The sequence below is a fragment of the Calliphora vicina genome, chromosome 1 (assembly GCF_958450345.1).
Source record: "Calliphora vicina chromosome 1, idCalVici1.1, whole genome shotgun sequence".
Taxonomy (NCBI): Eukaryota; Metazoa; Arthropoda; class Insecta; order Diptera; family Calliphoridae; genus Calliphora; species Calliphora vicina.
This window is the reverse complement of record NC_088780.1, coordinates 162,273,038-162,292,786: the sequence shown is the minus strand read 5'-3', so window position 1 is coordinate 162,292,786 and position 19,749 is coordinate 162,273,038. Positions and strand designations below refer to the sequence as shown.

Genomic DNA, 19,749 nt, shown 5'->3' with positions numbered 1-19,749 from the left:
ATATGTTAACATTTATAAAATATAAAAAAAACTTTAATATAAAAAAATTACATTGAAATTATATTAATAATTTAAAAAAATACAACCGAAAAATAATCAAAACTGCACCCATTAAAGTAATAAAACAGGTAGTGGTCGAGTTGAAAAGGACAAACATAGAAATATTTAAATATTTTAAGATTTTAGCAAGATGTTGCTAACAACATGTATAGACACATTGTTTATAAACATTTGTCTATATGAAGTACTGGTCACAAATGTATATAAACATTAAGCAGCAAATGTTTATAAACATTTTGTCATGAAATTTTTATGAAAATATTGTCTTGAAATGTTTATAAGCATTTTGACTGAAAATGTTTATAAACATTTTGACTTGAATTATTTATAAGCATTTTGACTTTATAAAAATTGTTCACACAAATTTGGCTTGAAATGCTTATAAACATTTTGTATGTAATGTGAATGTGATAAACATGTTAACTTGAAATGTTTATAAACATTTTTAATTTGAAATCTTTAACATTTGTTTATATACATATATACTGGTCACTTATGTATATAAACATTGTACCGCAAATGTCTATAAACATTATTGAATTAAAATGATTATAAACGTCTTATAATAAACATGTTAACTTAAAATGTTTATAAACATTTTGAATTGGAATGTTTATAAACATTTTAACTTTAAATGTTTATAAACATTTCAATTTAAAATTTTTAAAATTTGTTTTTATACTCATCACTAATGTATATAAACAAATGTTTATAAACATTTAACTTGAAATTTTTATAAACATTTAGACTTGAAAGTTTAAGAACATTTATGTTATAAATGCTAAAACATTTCAAAGGTTTATATACTTAAACACAGTCCTCTTTAGGCTGTGGCTCTCCTGTTTTACTCACTCACTTACTTACGGCAAACTTTAAATCCAAAGGGGGGAGTCATAAAATGTTTATAACTTTAATCCACATACAATTCATAACAACGAACGGTTTTGTGCATACAACAATGCATGTGATCATGCAAATCTTTTTAGAACAGCTGCTGCTGCTGTTGTTGCCTGCTTGTTTTACTAGCTGGGTCTTAATGCTTTTTGGTTAGCTGAAGCAGCCACTGCCACATAAAATTGTCTTGGTCTGGGATTTAAATAAAATAAAATTGTTGATGCTTTAAGCAGTTTTAATGCAGCGGGATTTAAATGCACATAAATCTCACTTGGTGTCCGCCAAATTATAGTTTTCAAAACATTAGCTTTTACACTTTGTATTACACACAAAACAAACCAACCAAAAAAACGCGAACGCCACACAAGGACACCAAAGCAAGGCAGCCAAACAGTTAAGGAGTACTCACTCGGCTAGTACTTACTCAGTAAAGTGCGGTAAACTCTATAGTGCTCTGTTGTGTTGTATAGTGTTTGTATTCGTGTTATGATCAATGTGTTATGATCATTTATATGATCATCGATCGATCGATAGCTGACTGCTGTATGATGATCGATCTTTTTTGTCTTGCAGGTTTAACAGAAAACAGAACAAAAGCAAAAAGGTTTTTTAAACGCGCGATTGTTTATGATACAAATTAAACAATTTATGACGACAACCAAAATGCCAGCACAAAAACCCAAAGAAAACTTATGTAATACACAGCTTTTGAAAATATGAAGAAAACAAAAAAAATTAAAACATAAAGCACTACCGCTTAAGTATAGAATTTGTGTATTTTTTAAAGCTTTAAGCGTTAAACAGTTGTGTTTAATCTGTGTGGCAGTAATTCAATTTTTTGCAGCAATTGTTTTATGCACCTAAATAAAGAAAACTAGTGCTCAGTTTGGGATTTTGTGCGTTCGTACGTACGTACGTTCGTTAGCTATAAATTTTAATTTCACACTCTGTATTTTGTTTTATGATCTTTCTCTACTGCATACTGCTGCAACTCCTTTAAACTAAAATCTCAGTTTATTCTTTGTTTTTATGTATTTATATAAAAAACTGATCATTTATTATAAATCGTTATCGCTTCTGGTCTCAATCGCATGCAGAAATATGTATGTTTAAACAATATTTGGCCTTCTTTTTTATATCTGTAGCTTTAATATAAATATTTTCTGCAATACAAAGACATTGTATTTGTAGTTGCAGTTGCTGTTGTTTTTGTAATTGATTTAATGCTGCATTATATCGCACCTTTTAAAAGATTTATTTACTCATCTTTTTTTTCTCTCGTTTTCTTCTTATTTTTTTTAGCCTCCCGTATGCCATCCTCACATACATCACCGCAAATGTGTCGGCCTCACTTTCATACGCCCCTGAGTTCATGGCTTACCAGCGAACATAAATCATTTGCACCCGCCAGCCCTTGGGGCAGTCCGTTTGCCTGTCCCCAGGAACCACAGGTCGATCATAAATTGAGTCAGGTGGGTCAATCACATCAGACAACAACGATGGGCCAGCATTCATTTCCATTCCCGCCCACACCGCCAAAGGATTCAACGCCCGACTCAGTACAAACCGGTCCCTCGGAATATCAGGTAAATTATTGAATTAAAAACGTCATAAAGCTTTTAAATTTATTAAAATTTATCTTTAAACTAATTTTATAACTTTAGGGAATTTAAATTTTTATTAATTCTTGTGGTATACTTGTATATTTAAATATATGTATTGTATTCTTAAACAGCTTCTTTAATGTTCTTTCAAAAAGCTTTTTGAAATCTCTTTTAATGCTTAAATTTGATCTTTTCTTTTAAAAATCTTCAAATTTTTAAGTTTGTTAAGAAAAGATTTAAAATTATGTATAATCTCTTGTTAAAAGTGGCTTATAAAAAGATTTTTATTAAGGAAGCTTTAAGAAAAGCTTAAAATTATTAAGTTTTTTAAGGAAAGCTTTAAAAATATAACTTCTTCTTGCAAATGTCTTATAAAAAGCTTTTTATTAAGGAGCTGTTATTTAAGTTTTATTTTGGTTTTATTTATATGTTGACCTTAAATGTTTATAACAATTTTTCTTGTTTTTTTATTCCAGGCTGTGGTAAATGCTTTTATGCATCAAGCTCAAGCGACGGGTTCCACCTCCCTGCCCGATACAAGCTGTGCCCTCGACATTAAGCCCACCATACAAAATGGCTCTACCTCCTCCTCACACAATGGCAGTGGCCAGTCCTCTGTGCCCAAACAAAGAGAAGGTACTAATCAAGCGTCAAATAATAATAACAATAATAACAACAACAACAGTAATAACAATAATAGTACAACAAATAGTAATAATACAAATAATCAACATAGTAATCAAACACACAACAGCAACAACAATAGTAATAACCAATCATCGACATCAGGTTCAAGATCCGCCAATAATTCAAATACACAAAATGTCCAATCTGCCGCCAACCAAAATAACAATACCTCCTCCCTACACAACAATTCCAACGCCCTACTGAACAGCTCAAGTGCGGCGGGCCTCTTCGATGGCAGCGGCCAAGCGCACTACGGCAATCTAAGCCAATCCAGCGGCTTAGGCCTGAGTAATGGTGTTGCTGGCAACACATCCGCCAACAGTTACGATGGCTCTTATGCCTCCTATGCGGCGCATCATCATGCGGCCGCCCAACATCAAGTGGCCGCCGCAGCAGCCGCTGGCATGTTTCAAAGTCCTTCGATGGCAGCGGCGGCTGCTGCCCGACATCATCATCACCATCATCATCATGGTCATCATTCGATGTCGGCGTCTAGTGTGGGTTCGTCGGGTGGTATGTCGAGTAGTGTGGGTGGTGGTGGTGGCGGCAGTCACGGCATGTCCGGCAGTTTAAGTGGTAATGGCAGTAATAACGGTTCCAATATTGATGTTAAACCGGCTCGTACTAAACCTCGGACTAGCGCTGGTAAGCAAGACAAAACTTTCATACAACAAAAGCAAAAAAATAACATACACACACACGTATTTGCATTTGAAGTCTAAAAAAAAAACAAATGTTTCAAAATGGTGTGGGTGAATAAAAGTTTTTTGTAAAACAATTTCATTATTTTTTACTAACAACACTTTATTAAATTAAGTTTATTTATATTATTTTGTTACTAATGTTTTGTTTGATTATTTTTAAAATTTTGTTTTCACATTTTTCAGTATTTTTTTAAATGCATTATTTTTCTCTATTTAAGAGTCTGAATTGTGTGAGATTTTTTTTTTTTTTTTGGTTTGTAACTGTGTTTGGGAATATTGCGTTTTGTATGTTTTGCCTTCATTATACTTGACATGTTCGCAGTTTATTTTATTATAATTTGCTTTTTTCTTACACACTTTTTTTGTGCCCTTAAGACTTCTCCAAAAGAAATGGTATATTTAAAATTATACAAAAGTTTGTTTGTTTCTTTAAGAATTATCAAGAGCTTGCTTTAGCCTTCAATAGATAAAGCACACTGTAGCTTATTGAAAATTCGTTGCCAGCCTTTTCCTTTTCTTTTTGTTTTATTCAAAAAAAGTACTTTACAAACCAAGTAGGTACTCGTGAAATATAAAAGTGTAAGCAAAAATCAACCTAAATATAAAAATATACAGCAATAACAACAAGCACTTGAACATGTTCAAAAACTTTTTGCAGTTGTTATTGTATGTTGTTGGTAGTTTAACAACAACACAAAAAGAAATAAAACAAAAAAAAAACTCCAACTCCAACTCCATGCATTGTTTAGCAAGTGATTATACGTTGTTGGCGTGTGAACTTGGAAGGCCTGCCTGCCTGCCAGCCAGCTAGCAAGTACATTGTAACTACTACGCAGTGACAATAAACCTTTTTTTACACGACATTATTAATATATAAATATATTGTATGGAGTAGAATATTTTGCATTCCGTTACTCCTTTTACCCTTAATCAAGTGAGGGAAAAAACACTACTCATCAAAATCGCATAATTGTGGGTTAGCTGAGTATGTCCGTCTGTGCCTCCGTGTGTCTGTCCTTCCCCATATTTGCCATTGTCATCATCATCTTTACATGGTTGCGTTTGTTAATTACATTTTCATTATAAATGTGACACAATAAGAGTGTGTATTATATAGTAGCTATATATAATTTTCAGTCCCTATTGTCAATCTCATAAAGTCAGTTACCCTAAATTTTTTTTTGTTTTGAGTTTTTTCTTTTAATATCCCTCTTACTTTGTTGTTGAGGTTGTGGTAATTTTTATTTTTCCTACAGCTTTCAAGTGTATGCAATTTTTTTTTTCTTGTTGTTGTTGTTTCATTTTTGGTTTATAACATTTGCAAGTTCCTCATTTGGTTTGGTGTTTTCTCTGTGTTAAGTTAAAAATACAGTCTGATAAATTTTAAGACAAAAAAAAATAAAGAAAAAAAATTATGTGTAGCTTTGGATGAAAAATGCGCGGAAGTGCCTTGTGCAGTTTGTTTTGTCGTTGCTGTAGATTGTGGCCACATATAACACCTGCTACAAGCCGGTTTTAAATATTCTATTTCTTTAGTTGCTTTATTGTCGATGTTGTTTCATTTCAGCATTAACTTACAAAACACAATTCTCATAAGTTTTATGGTTGTTGTTTCTTTGTTAAAAAAAAACTTTAGGTTTTAGGGAAACTTATTAGGCAGAGTTTAGGGAAATGAAAAATAGTTTAAATTTGTATAAAATGTTTTTAGTCAATGAAAAATTTCTGGAAAATCTTGTTACTTTCCTTATTAAACGCTGAAATATTTACATATTTATAAAATTTTTAGAAATCATTTCAGTTTAATATAAATTTTAAAATTTTGTATTCATTTAAAACAAATTCATTGCAGAATTACTTCAATTTAATCAATTGTTAAAAGAAATTAGAACAAACATTTTTTTTCAAAACTTTTTTTATAAATATTTCATCAAAAATAGACATTTTTTTAAATCTGAAATCTGTAAACAAACAGGCCTGTCACACATTTTGTTCGGAATTCCGTTCAGATTCCGTTTGATTTTGTCAATTCCCAAAATAATTTATAAATCTGAACTTCAAAATTTAATTTGGAAATGATTTGTATATTAACAAAAGCCAAGTTTTTGATAAAGAAATTATTTAGAAAATCAATAACAAAGAAATTCTGCAGAACTCTAATTTTTGTATGTCCATTTAAAACAGTATATCAAATATTATTGCAATCAGAAGAATAAAGGTTAAAAAATTATTTTTATCGAAATATTTCACATTTGCGCCCTATAAGAAAATTTTTAAAAAATAGTTAAAATAAAAATTTGATAAATTTTTCATAAGAACTAGATAAAATTTGTATTCAAGTCGGAATTTTTTTTAAAAAAATCTATAATTTTAATACAAATTTCCCCCAAAAATTTTTATTTTTTTTATTTTATACCTTTATTTAACATTATCCTTCACAGATATTTTTTTGAAATTTTCCAATTAAAAAATGCAAAAAATTTAAAAAAATCTTTTTCAAATTAAAAAATAAAAATCAAAATTTTTAATTTTGTTTTAATTTACCCAAATGTGTCCAAACTTTTTCAAGATTTAATTAGATCTTTTAAATTTGTCTTGAAAACCCTTAATTGACTTAAATTTAACTTAAAAGTTTATTTCTTTCCCTTGCTCTCTCGTTCTCTTAGATAATTTCTCTAGCAAGTTTGTTACTTAACTCTTTCGTTATTTAACTTTTTTACTTTATTAACAACCATGTTTATGTCTTAAATCTTTTGTTTTTATCTCTCAAATTTCCTTAAGTTTTGCTTAATTTCATTTACTTTCTTAAAAAATCTATTCAGTTTGTTGAAATTTTATGAAAATTTTCTTTAAAAACTATGAAAAGTAATAAAAAAGACAGCACATGAATTTAATTTAATTTAACTGTTTTGTCCTTGTAACCACAATTAAATGTTGTTGTGCACTGTATATTTATTTCTAAAGCATTTTAAACACACAATTTTTTTAAGTTTTAAACACAATTTGAACAATTTTTATTTTTTTGTTTTATTCTCCGGCATTATTTTGTTTTGAGGGCGTAAGAACACATGTTAGTTTGTGTGTCACAAAAAAAAGCTTTAAAACATATGTGATCTTTAGCTGTAGTTATTGTTGCAATTCTTGTTTGAACATTTATAAATGAAAAAAAAAAACACAATTGCTTTTTTTGCTACTACTGCAAACAATACAATTTTCTTTTAACTTTAAAATTGATTGGCTTTATTTGTTGTTTTCAACTTTAAGGCTCTTCCTGCTCATCTTTACAGTTGAGCTTGGTTTTTTTTTGTTGGTTGGTTTTGTGTGTCAGGTGAAAAGAACAAACTACAAAATCCTGCATCCTAAATCGTTAACAATAAGACATATCATTGTATAAATACCTCCTATGTTTAAAACCAAGCAGCCAGCCAGCCAGTCAGTCTGTATTTAATGTAACTTAAGCTTTATTTTGTGGCCTTACACACACTTCTTTATACAGTTTTGCGCGCTGTCATGAATGGAGTTTAAGTAATTGATATGGGTGAACAACGCTTTTTTTCGTCATCCAAAATTTAAGAAAAAAAAAATCTGTTAACCATTGTTTAAAATAAAAATTTTATGCCACTGTTAAACAAAAAATCTTAAACCCTGGTGGTTTGACAGTTAAAAACAGAAGTTTTTTTGTTGTTTTTGCTCTAAAGAGGACTTGAAAAACAAACAAAATCAATTTCTTTTTCAAAATGACTTTTTGTTTAAAGGCGCTTGCAATTATTTTACAAGAATTTTATAAAGAAATCTTAGCTTTTTAAAAAAGGTTTTTAAAGTTATTTTTATTATTTAATAATGAAGCATGTTTTTTTGGTTTTTTAACAAACAGTTTTTTTTTACTTAAAATTTTCTTTTCTTTTTTCTTTTAATTTTCCAACTAAACCATTTTTTAATTTCTATTAATCTCTATATATTTACTCACTCACATCAATGTGTCTGTTGTTTTGTCTTGTTCACCAGCTAAATCTAAAACTAAAAAAAAAAACTATAATAAAAAACCAAAAAATCTACTTACTTACTATTTTGTGTAACGTTTAACTTATATAAAAAAAAACTCATTTAATTACCATATAATAACTAACTAACTTGTCTTACACTATTAAAGCACTTGCTGTTCTTTACACTTATATACACTCACACACTATCAAACCTATTACCAAAAAAAAAAACCAACCAGTAAAATGTTCTTTATTCTTTGTTGTGTTTTTGTTTTTATTAACTCTGAATTAGCTGGAATATGTCACATCTTTTAAGACATTTTATAAATTGTTCAACAAACAATGTTACCTAAAGACGCCTTACACACAAAATACCAAAAATACACATAACAAATTTAAGATATTTTCTAGCTGGTTGCTGTAATTCCTAAAAAACAATGTCATACAGCGTTTAAGACTAGATCACTGCAGTGTGTAGACAGACACACGCAGCATCTTTACAACAACAACAACAAAAAATTAAGAAAAAAAACTATCAACAGCTACAACTATGAAAAAATGTGCATAAAATTCCTAGAAAACTAAATGTCTATAAAATAAAATAAAAAACAAAATATAACCTTAGCAAGACCTTACCCAAAGTCTTACATTTAAAACCTATAAGATTTTTTGTGTGTATTTTAACCAAAAACAAACAAAAAAAAACTATAAAGGAGATACTAACCTTTTTATTTTCTGTTACAGCAGACAGTTACTAAAAAAAACCTTAAAACTACAGTTAGATATAAACACTAAATCATAAAGATCTGACATACAGCAGAAGAAAAAAACCTGCTACACTATGTGAAACAAATAGATAGATAGACAGACAGACCTACAGAATCACACACTCACGTAATACTATGTCTGTCTGCAAACAGCCAGTTAGTTTTTTTATTTTTATTTTACTTGTTTCTTAACCATAATAATAATCATAAAAGAAACAAAGCTATAGAAACAATAAACCCACAAGTTGAGAACTGTCACCATATGTTTAAAATATATGATACATGGCCTTAAACACAACAACATTTTATGGTTATAAACCCGGCCTTAATACAATTATTAAGGATTTGAAGACAAAGAAATCAAGAACAAACTAAAACAAATTGAAATCACAACATCAGTTTTAATGATCATGAAATGTTTATGTTTATTTACTTATTTTTTTCCCAACCGAAAATCATTTGATAATAATTAAGGAAAATCAAACATAGATTTAAAATAATTAAAACATTTAAAGCTTTTTGTTTTTATAGTCAGCTTTTCATTTGGCCAGAAACGCTTTTGAACAAAAATAGCCTTTGTTGCTTTTTCACAGATATGTACTTTTGACATTTTTCATAGAAAGCTGTTATCAAATAAGCTTTTTTATTGAAATGCTTATAAAGAAGCTTTTTTTACAGAAAATCCTTTTCACAAAAGCAAGCTATTTTTACAAAAATGTATTATATAAAATAGCTTTTTATAAAATAGCTTTTACATAGGAAGCTTTTCTATACAAATAGGCGTTTTCATATAAATAGGGTTTTTCACAAAAAGCTTCTTACAATTAAGAATTTTTTACAAAAAGCTTTTTACAAATGCTTAGGTGTAGCATTTTCATAGAAAGCTTTTTACAAATAAGCACTTTCTTAGAAAGCTTTTCTTCAAATCCGAGTTTTTCATAAAAAGCTTTTTACAAATATACATTTTCGTAGAAAGCTTTTTACAAATAAGAACTTTTCACAAAAAAGCTTTTTACAAATAAGCATTTTAACAGAAAGCTTCTTTACAAATAAGCTTTTTATTATAAAGGTTTTAACAAATAAGCTTTTAGTTATAAAGCTTTTAACAAATTCAGTTTTTTGATAAAAAGCTTTTTAAATTTAACTATTTCATAGAAAGATTTTAACAAAACTTGTGCTTTTTAATGAAAGTCTGTTTGGTTAGAAAGCTTTTTATAGAAAGATTTTACGTCGTTTAGAAATTCCTGAATTTTATAAACTGAGAAACAATTTATCTATGTATGTTTTGTGAAAAAAAAGCTTTTTCTATCATAAGATTTATAATGAAAAAAAGCTTTTTTATAGAATTATGATTTTGTTTCGCATAAACTTTTAATTCTTTTTAAACTCTGTTTAATATCAAGTACCCCCAAAAAGGTCAAATGTTTCGAACCAACCAACCAACAAGCGTGCTTCAAAATTATACACATAAAAATTCCTGTAGATCACCAAGCATCATCACATACACTTAAGCAGCCAACTAAACAGACGCACTCACGTACATTAACGAGAAAAAAACCGAAAATATATGTTACAGGAGACACTACCAAACCAATGAACAAAAACAAAACAAACCAAAAAATAGGGCCTAAACCAAAAACTACAACAACTTACCGAGTATAAACATCATTAACGCACTGATTTATTAGCCGAGTCTCATTTCATACCAAGAAAGGAAAAAAAGAACAAAACTCGTGATTTTATAACCATACGACAGAAACTAAACGTACTGCTAGATAAAGGTTATAAACGAAATATTATTCCACAAAACTTATTTAAGAGATCTGGGTTTTATTAACTAAATGTAAAAATTTCTTGGGGTACACACTTTATTTAACTAACCTTAACAATTGTGTGCGTTTCATATAATTTTTGGTTTGTTTTTTTGTTTATTTTCTAAGGAATTTGATGGGTTTTTTTGTTTAAAAGGTTGGCTTAAGATTCATTTTATTGTCGTTGGTATGTTAACAACTTATAAAACAAATAATGTTTTTGTTGAGTTATAAAAAAAAATTGCTTAATTTAAGGGCCAAACTATAATTTTACATACAAACTTTTAAGGATGGTTTAAATTATTACTCAAAATTAATCAAATAAACATCAACACATGTTAAAATTTACAAAAGCCGAATTAAACAAATCATTAAAACAATTTTTATTTCTATATATGTATATAATAACAATAATTTGTTTAGTTGTTTTTGTTACAATTAACAACCCTCCAAAGAAATTATTAAATGCCACCGCCCGCCTTGGAAAACACGCTGTAATTTTTTTTATTTACTTTCTAAACTAAACATGAAAAAATCCTTATTAATTTTGTTGAAAGCTTTAGAAAAACACCTCCCTATACTGCTACAAACACATACACACAATTGTCATTTAATATTTTTTCATATGTATGTAAGTAAGTTTGTATGTGTATAAAATAAATATTAAAACAAAACCCCATGAATTGTTTAATACTTGTCAAAATGTCGTAAAAAGTACACTGAAATTAAAACTAAAGTGTACAACCAGGATTGTCACAATATCTCTTCAGTTCTGTTGAGTTCTACCCCTCCCTACCTCCTCCATCTTTAGTTTAATTGCTTCTCTTATGGTTTGTTTAGTTTTTAGTGATTTTTTTTTTATATGGTCAAAATCATAAAAGTTCAAATATATAAAAAAAAGTGGATACCACTGTTTTAATGGTCATTAGTCAGCAATGGATGTGTGGAAGGGGGGAATGTGTGTATGTCTTACAACATGTAGTAAAATCAAAATTATATACATATTATAGGGTTGTTGTAACAATAAAATAAACAAGTTTGAATTAAAAATGAAATTAATAATCAAGACAGTGAAGTAAACAAATTTAGCAAGAATTTTAAAAATTTTAAAAATTTGATAAAAATTAAATAATTATTAAAATACAATTAAATTATTTTTTTAATTTTTTGCTAACAATTTCAGCTTAATTTTTTTTTATCGAAAATATTTTAGTAAAATTTCCTTGATTTTCAAAAAATTTTAAAAATTAAAGTTTCTTACAAAATTTAAATATTTTTGAATTGTATGAAAGCTCAAAGCTTAAGCTTTCAAAAATAAAAAAGTTAGCTTTATTCTTCATAATTTTTTTAAATATTTTTTATTGTTAAATATTTTGTAAAATTTCATTGATTTTCTATGATTTTCAAACAATTTTAAAAATAAAAGTTTCTTACAAAATTCAAATATTTTTAAATTGTGTGAAAGCTGAAAGCTTAAGCTACAAAACAAAAAAAAATCAGCTTTATATGCTAATATTTAAAAAAAATTTTGTGTAGCTAAAATGTTTGTAAAATTTTCTTGATTTTCTCTGATTTTCTAAAATATTTTAAAATTACAATTTCTTACCAAATTGAAATATTTTTAAATTATATGACAGCTGAAGGCTAAAGCTAACAATAGTAACAAATTCAGCTTTGTAGCTTTAATCATTACTATTTTATAAAATATTTTTGTGTAGCAACAAATTTTGTAAAATTTCCATGATTTTCTGTGATTTTCAAAAAATCTTTAAAATTAAAGTTTCCAACAAAATTCAAATATTTCTAAATTGTATAAAAGCTGAAAGCTTAAGCTACCAAAGGTATCAAATTCAGCTTTATAACTTTAATCTTTAATATTTTAAAAAATATTTTTCTATAGCTACAAATTTTGTAAAATTTTCTCTGATTTTCTAAAATATTTCAAAATTACAGTTTCTTAACAAATTCAAATATTTTTTAATTATATGACAGCCGAAGGCTAAAGCTAACAAAAGTAACAAATTCAGCTTTGTAGCTTTAATCGTTAGTATTTAAAAAAATATTTTTGTGTATCAAAAAATTTTGTAAAATTTTCTTGATTTCTCGGAGTTTCTAAAATAATTCTAAATTACAATTTCTTACAAAATTCAAATATTGTTAAATTGTCTGAAAGCTGTAACCTTTAGCTACCAAAAGTAACAAATTCAGCTTTATAGCTTTAACCGTTAATATTTTTAAAAATATTTTTGTATAGAAGCAAATTTTTCAAAATTATAATTTCTTTAAAAATCTAATTCAAATTATATGAAATTTCAAGGCATGAGCTTTTTAATAACAAAATTGTATTAAAAACTATTTATAAATTGTAACAATTATGAGTTGGCCACTCACTAAAATAAAAATATAATATGTATTTTATTCCTTTTTAAAGACTCATTTTACAGCAATTTTTAGTTCATAAAACTAAAAATAATCTTTATTACTTTGTTGTTTTCATGTTCAAAACAAAAGTTTTAATTTATACACTTTGTAAAAGAAATTAATTTAAATTTATTTTAAATTTACATATAAAGTGTGTGTGTGTACAAATAAAATTTCCTTATTTTGTTGTTTTATGACATTTTTTAAATAAAAATTCTAAAGATTTGTTTTTTTCTGCCATTAAGGTTTTGCCTTGGTAATTTTTGTAAAAAAAAAAACACAAATATTAACAAGGGGAAGTAAAAGTTAAAAAATGCAACATTTTAGTTACAAAAACACATTTTTAATGCAGAGAAAAAAAACTGCAGCAAAATGAACCTGTTCTAAAATGCAAATGCAGGAGGGGGGTTTTGTATTTATTACACACACATTCATATACTACTTCTTAAAAACCAGGTTAAATGTTTAAAATGTTGTACAAACGTTTGTAGGTGCTCATTTGTTCTTTTGCTCTTAAGTACCTCAAAATAAAAAGAAACCACTAAGAATTTTTAAAGCCGGCCACCAAAAAAAAAAAATAATTCAAGAACTCAGGGAAGCGGAAATGATGTATACGACTGCCATGCACATTTTTATTATACAGCAGTTTTTTATTTTGTTTTTGTTTTGTACATTTTCAGCTTTTGTTCAAGTCATGTTTTTCGTATTCAAACTGTTAATGTCTTTTACATTTTAATTAAACATCAGGCCTAATGTAAAAACCAAAAAAAAAAAAATACGAAAACACCACCACAATATTATTTATTAAATTTGAAAATATTTTTTGAAATATTTCAATTGTATTTAGTTTTCTAAACTGTGCCTAATTTGCTGTAATGTTTATGTGTGTGTTTCTGTGTGGATAATTAAAAAATAATAATGAAAATGTTTAAAAATATAGTTATGACATTTAAATGCCCAGTGTTTTAAGTTACTAATTGTTTTTTTTTTCTTTGGAGGGGGAGAGGGGTTTCTATATAATTTAATGTAGAATTATTTTGAAAAATACTAACTAGCCCTCCATTTATATATTTTGCTTTAGTAATTTTCAATTTTCTTTATGCATTTTTACGCAACGCTAAGTTTTTCTATATAAATCTGGAAAAATAGATGAAGATAGGAAGGAATGTTTATGACAAAATAATTGTTTGGGTCAATAACATAAAAATGCCAACAAAACGTTTTAACAAATGAAAGTTTTAAACGACTTCAATTATGATAAACAAATATGTATTAAATATGTTTAAATAACATTTATTATAAGACTGTAATCAGTTAAAACTAAAAACACAGAATTTTAGTTGCCTTAACAAAATGTTTGTAATTTCAACTAAATTTTTTTTAAAATTAAATGAAATATTAAGATTTTAACTTAAGTTTTATAGTATTTAAAAGTGAATTGTTTTCATACTGATTCCTTAAAAGAAAACTTTTGTAACAGCAAACATCAGCAAGAGAACTTGCTTTTGAAATTTGTTTGCTTTTGCAAAAGTTTTGTATTAACAAATAAATTCTTATCTATAATTCTACTATTTGATTAAAATTGTAATATTTTCAGCTTACAATTTCCTATATTAACAATAATTTTCAATTATTTTATTTTTGTTTTATGTAAAAATTTATTTTTATTTTGTTTTTTTTTTCTCTTTCTTTACAGAAGGCCGTGAGTGTGTAAATTGTGGTGCCACCTCAACGCCTTTGTGGCGACGTGATGGTACCGGTCACTATTTGTGCAATGCCTGTGGTTTATATTACAAAATGAATGGTCAAAATCGACCACTAATTAAGCCAAAACGAAGACTGGTAAGTTTACATTAACAACCCTTATTTCTTTCTAATTTAAGGTAAATAACCCTCAAACACCAAACAAAAATAAGAGAAAAAATTACACTAAACAAAAAATGAGACATAAATTAAACACCTTGCCTCATAAATTTTAAGCTATCAAACAATTATAGAGAATTTTATTAAAAAATTTAATAAAAAATTTTAAAGTTTTTTCCAAAGTAGTGTCTCCAAACAGCCCATAAAAACCACAGCATGATGGTGCTCAAATGTCATAATATTTCCTAGAAATTATAAAATTTAAATTTTAAGACAATTGATTACAATAAAACCATAGAGACATTAATAAGATGATCATCAAGATAATGATGATTATGAGATTTTTTTTTTGTTTCGTGTATATTCCACACTTTTGATTTTGTGTTAAGCAAAAAAAAAGAAAACCAAGATGATATCTGGCTAGAGAAATATGTGTGTTCCTCATTTGTTTTAGTATGGTTTTGTATGTGGGAATTAATAAAAGTGGCGCCTGTTGACTATAAGACAATCCAATCTTCTACAGAACAACAACTGATTATCACATTTACAAATCATCAGTTTACAGATGAAGAATACAGCCAACAGTAGATACATTTTATATGATGATAACAGCTTCTTGTTAAACAAAACACAAAAAGAGAGCGAGTGCAGGGGAGACAATTCTGAAAATTCAACATCATCACCTCTTTAACAACCCACCAACCAACCATCTACTGATCTAATCATAAAAATCTTAATGTTTAGCTACACTCAAAACAAACTCTTAAGTTTTGGTCTATTAGTGGAGACTTGAGGGAAAGAGAGAAAAACAACAAAAAAATGTTTAAGATTTGTTTATGGTTAATTTTTTAAAAAAAAATTTTAACTGGATTGTGATGATCATGAATGATCATTAGCATAAATATACGTTTAATATAAAACTTTTGCTTCATTATCATGTTGCTTTAGGTTTACAAACTGGCTAACTGGCTGTTTGCCACCTTCACTCTTTAAATATTTTTTACTGCTTTACAAAAATATTCTGGGCATCTCATATTCACAGTTGTAGTCAAAATCAGCAAACAGACTCAGGCTCAGGGGCTCATCGAACGTACAACAACCAGCCAACAACGATCGATCGATCTTATATCATTCATACATTCACTCACTCACTCACTGTCTTTTTTGGGGTCGTTGTTGTTGTTGCTGCTGCTGCAGTTTTTCTTGCTGTTGTTTTTGGTAGGCTGCTATGGTGTGTATTTTGATACTTGGATCTTCATGTCTTTTATGAGGGAATTCCCAAGAAATTCACAGCTGGACATTGAAAGTTTGTTGACAATTTTTATGTTGAAGTCAGTTTGTTGAATATTTTGTTTTGTTTGTTTCTTAAACGAGAAATTAAATATAAAACCACTGATACTTGTACCCCCACAGCTAAAAGTGAAGCGTGTGTGACTGTTGAAAGTTGTTGGTGTTATTGACAAAATATGCAACAAATTAAAATTGAAATGATTCTTTTTTTTTTATTTATTTTTTGTATAAGAAGTATAGTTTAGTATATAAGTATTGGGTATATTGAATGCAAAAAATGTGTTTATTGACACTAACAATTTCCATAAGCCATTGTTGATCCTTTATTTGGGTTTTTGTTTAGCTTTTTTGTTATTTTTTGTTCAAGACCCTAGAGAGTTGATGTTTAAGTATATTAAACGCTTTAAATTTAAATACAATTCAATTGTTTATTGATATTGTCTGTGGGTTTGCAAAAAGAGACTTTTCTTCTTTTGTTTGTCTTACAGAGAGATTGATTCATGAATTGTCCATTGAGTGTTTGTGTTTAAGGTTCGGGGTGGTCAAATGTTGATAATTTAAAAAAAATTGTTTTTAAAAATTTTCTTTTAAAAAAGGCCTTTTTATCCTTTAAAAATAATAGTTTCAGCTTAATTTCTTTAATTATTGTTTGCTACCTTCTTTGTTAACATTTTCAAAAATAAATTTTCCTAAGAATTTTTAATATTTTGAAACATTAGCTTTCAAATAAATAAATTTCAGCTCATTTTCTTTTTATTCACTTATTTTATCCAGTTTTAAGTGAAATTTGCAAAATTTACTTTTAATGCCCGCCCTTTTTTTTTGCAAAAATAATATTCAATTTTGTGTAATTTAAAGTATTTTTTATTAATGTATAAATGCATTTAATTATTTATTAAAAACAATGTTATAAAATTATTGCTGAATCCTCCCCTCTTAGTTTGTGTTTTTTCCTTAACTCCCTCAAATACTTGAACGGTGTTTGTATAAATGCTGATGAAGTATTGTTTTTTCGTTTGTGTTGTTCATTTTGTTTTAAGGCTAAAACACATAAATTCTCAAAATGTTTTCATTGTTTTGTTTAAAGTAGTTTTTTTTTTCATTTGTTTTAAGTTTTAGTTTTGCATATCCCTTACAGTTTTTAATGTGAATGCCAAGTCTCTTTTTTTTGTATACTGCAGCAGCTGCTGGCTGTTCAATAATTGCGTTTAATTATAAAGTAGTAAAAAAACACAAAACGCTTATATATACAGCCTTACAAACAAAGCTTTAAGATAATGTTACTTACTTACAAAACAAAAACAAATCACAGAGCAGAATTTGTTACAAACGTCCGGCTATGAAATGAAACCAAAAAAATAAAAAAAAATATAAAACTTTATACAGACTGACAAATATACAAATAAATCCATAAACAATTGATTTTTATAGAGGTGAATGAATACAAAAACAAAACAAAAAAACAGTTTAAGTTCAAACATTTTACCTTGACTTACATAATTTGTTGTCAAGGAATATGCAGTTTATATCAAACGGTTTGTTTGTTTTGTAATGTTTTCATTAACAAACAATTAACAAAAAAACAGTAAATTTTTTCCAAGTAAATATGTTCTATTATACTACAAAAAGTACCTTAAAAAAAAGTACCTTTTTAAGAAGGTACCATTTCAATTTATACATTTTTAAAGCTAACTTTTTAAAAATCTTCCATTTAAAGAAAGTATATTTTGATAATGGAACATTTAAAAAAAAAATCAATTTTTAAAATGTACTTTTTTTAAAAAAATGTAGTAGTTTTAAAAGGTACCTTTTAATAATATAGTATATTTAAAAAGTACTTTTTTTTAAAAATAAAGTACATATTTTTAAAAAGTACCTTTTTAAATAAGGGTACTTTAGTATTTTTAAAAAGTACTTTTTTAAATAAGGGTACTTTAGTATTTTTAAAAAGTACTTTTTTAAAAATAAATATTTTTAAAAGGTACTTTTTTAAAAATAAAGTATTTTTAAAAGGTACTTTTTTAAAAATAAAGTATTTTTAAAAGGTACCTTTTTAAAAATAAAGTATTTTTAAAAGGTACTTTTTTAAAAATAAAGTATTTTTAAAAGGTACTTTTTTAAAAATAAAGTATTTTTAAAAGGTACTTTTTTAAAAATAAAGTATTTTTAAAAAGTACTTTTTTAAAAATAAAGTATTTTTAAACAGCACTTTTTTAAAAATAAAGTATTTTTTAAAAAGTACATTTTTAGAATTTGAGTTAAATACTTTTTTTTTGGAAAATTTGTACTGTATGAAAAAGTACTTTTTTACAAAACTATAATATTGTTAAAAGGTACTTTTATATATAGTATTTTTAAAAGGTACTTTTTAAAGAAATAGTATTTTTAAAAAGTACTTACTCCAATATAAGCTATTTTTAAAAACGACTTTTTTAAAACTAAAGTTTTTTAAGGGTACTTTTTTTAAAAAATAAAGTATTTTTAAAAAGTACTTTTTCAATAAAGTAGTATTTTTAAAGGATAATTTTTTAAAAATATAGTACTTTTAAAGATACATTACGAATTCACTATTTTAAAAGGTACTTTTGGGTAAAAGTACTTTTTTAAAATTTTTAAATTTTTGTCTTATTTATTGAAATAAGTAGTATTCATTAATGTTTTTATATTTTTTTTTAATTAAAAACAAATACTTAACAACAAGACATATTAATTTGTCATTAACATCAATTAAAATCGTGACTTATTACAAAACGTTTCTTATTTTTTCTTAAAAAAAACTTCAACACAACACAAAACAATCGTTGCAATACAACAAATATGAAAATTTATGTAAATTATGCTTAAAGTCATAATAATAATAATAAATTTTACACACTCGTTAATGGCCACACTACAAAATATATATATTTTGTTAACGTGATTATTTTCGTATTATTAAACACAGCCATTACAATTAGTTTCAATTTAAACCAGCTTATGGAAAAAAAATCTTAATTTTAACTAAATTCAAATCTAACATATGTTAGACTAGACTTAAAGCTTGTTTTAAATTAAAAACCCAAAAAATCAAGTTTTAGTTTAAACTTTAAAACTCGATAAAAGCTATTAAAGCGTGGGAAAAATGTTAAAGCAAAAACACAAGTTAAACAAAAAGAAATGAAAAAAAAACGCGTCAATATTCACAAATTCAAACAGGCTCGTAAATTGTATTTAAAATTTGTTATCGACAGTACATCATCTAAAACAAAGGAGACGATTTTTTTTGTTTTGTTTTTATTGTTGGTACCCTAGAACCAAAAACCCCAACAACAGCAACAACAATATTAAGTTTAAGTATGTGGGCTGTGACGCCAAAAATTAAACGAACCGAATTTAAAAGATGCATAAGAATCATAAACCAAGAACTTTGAAAGTTTCTTTTGTTTTTTTCATAAACTTGATTCATCTAAAAAGGGTTTCCCCACCCAGTTTAATATAAAACATATAAATCATTTTATTTTCATATCCAAAAAAAAACAGCAGCCAAACACTTTATTGCTGCAAAATGATTACAAATTTTTGCCACTAGCTTTAGCTGTTAGCTAAATGTGTTTTTATATAAAATAAAAAAAGAAAACTTTTCAAATCAATACCAAATCAAATATTGTATTATATATTTCATAACATAG

At 26.7% G+C, this 19,749-nt stretch overlaps 1 protein-coding gene across 2 annotated transcripts in view; it reads left to right on the top strand.

Moving 5' to 3' along the window:
* The window catches only part of grn (grain), a 61,154-nt gene that overhangs the window by 19,071 nt on the left and 22,334 nt on the right, over nucleotides 1–19,749 (top strand). Inside the window, exons 2-4 of one of the 2 annotated variants that reach the window (XM_065516458.1) lie at nucleotides 2,257–2,540; nucleotides 3,035–3,194; nucleotides 14,625–14,770. In XM_065516458.1, coding sequence (XP_065372530.1) covers nucleotides 2,257–2,540; nucleotides 3,035–3,194; nucleotides 14,625–14,770 — 590 coding nt within the window. Of the gene's footprint in view, nucleotides 1–2,256; nucleotides 2,541–3,034; nucleotides 3,891–14,624; nucleotides 14,771–19,749 lie in introns of both variants that reach the window. The other variant, XM_065516457.1, reaches the window with a different exon arrangement.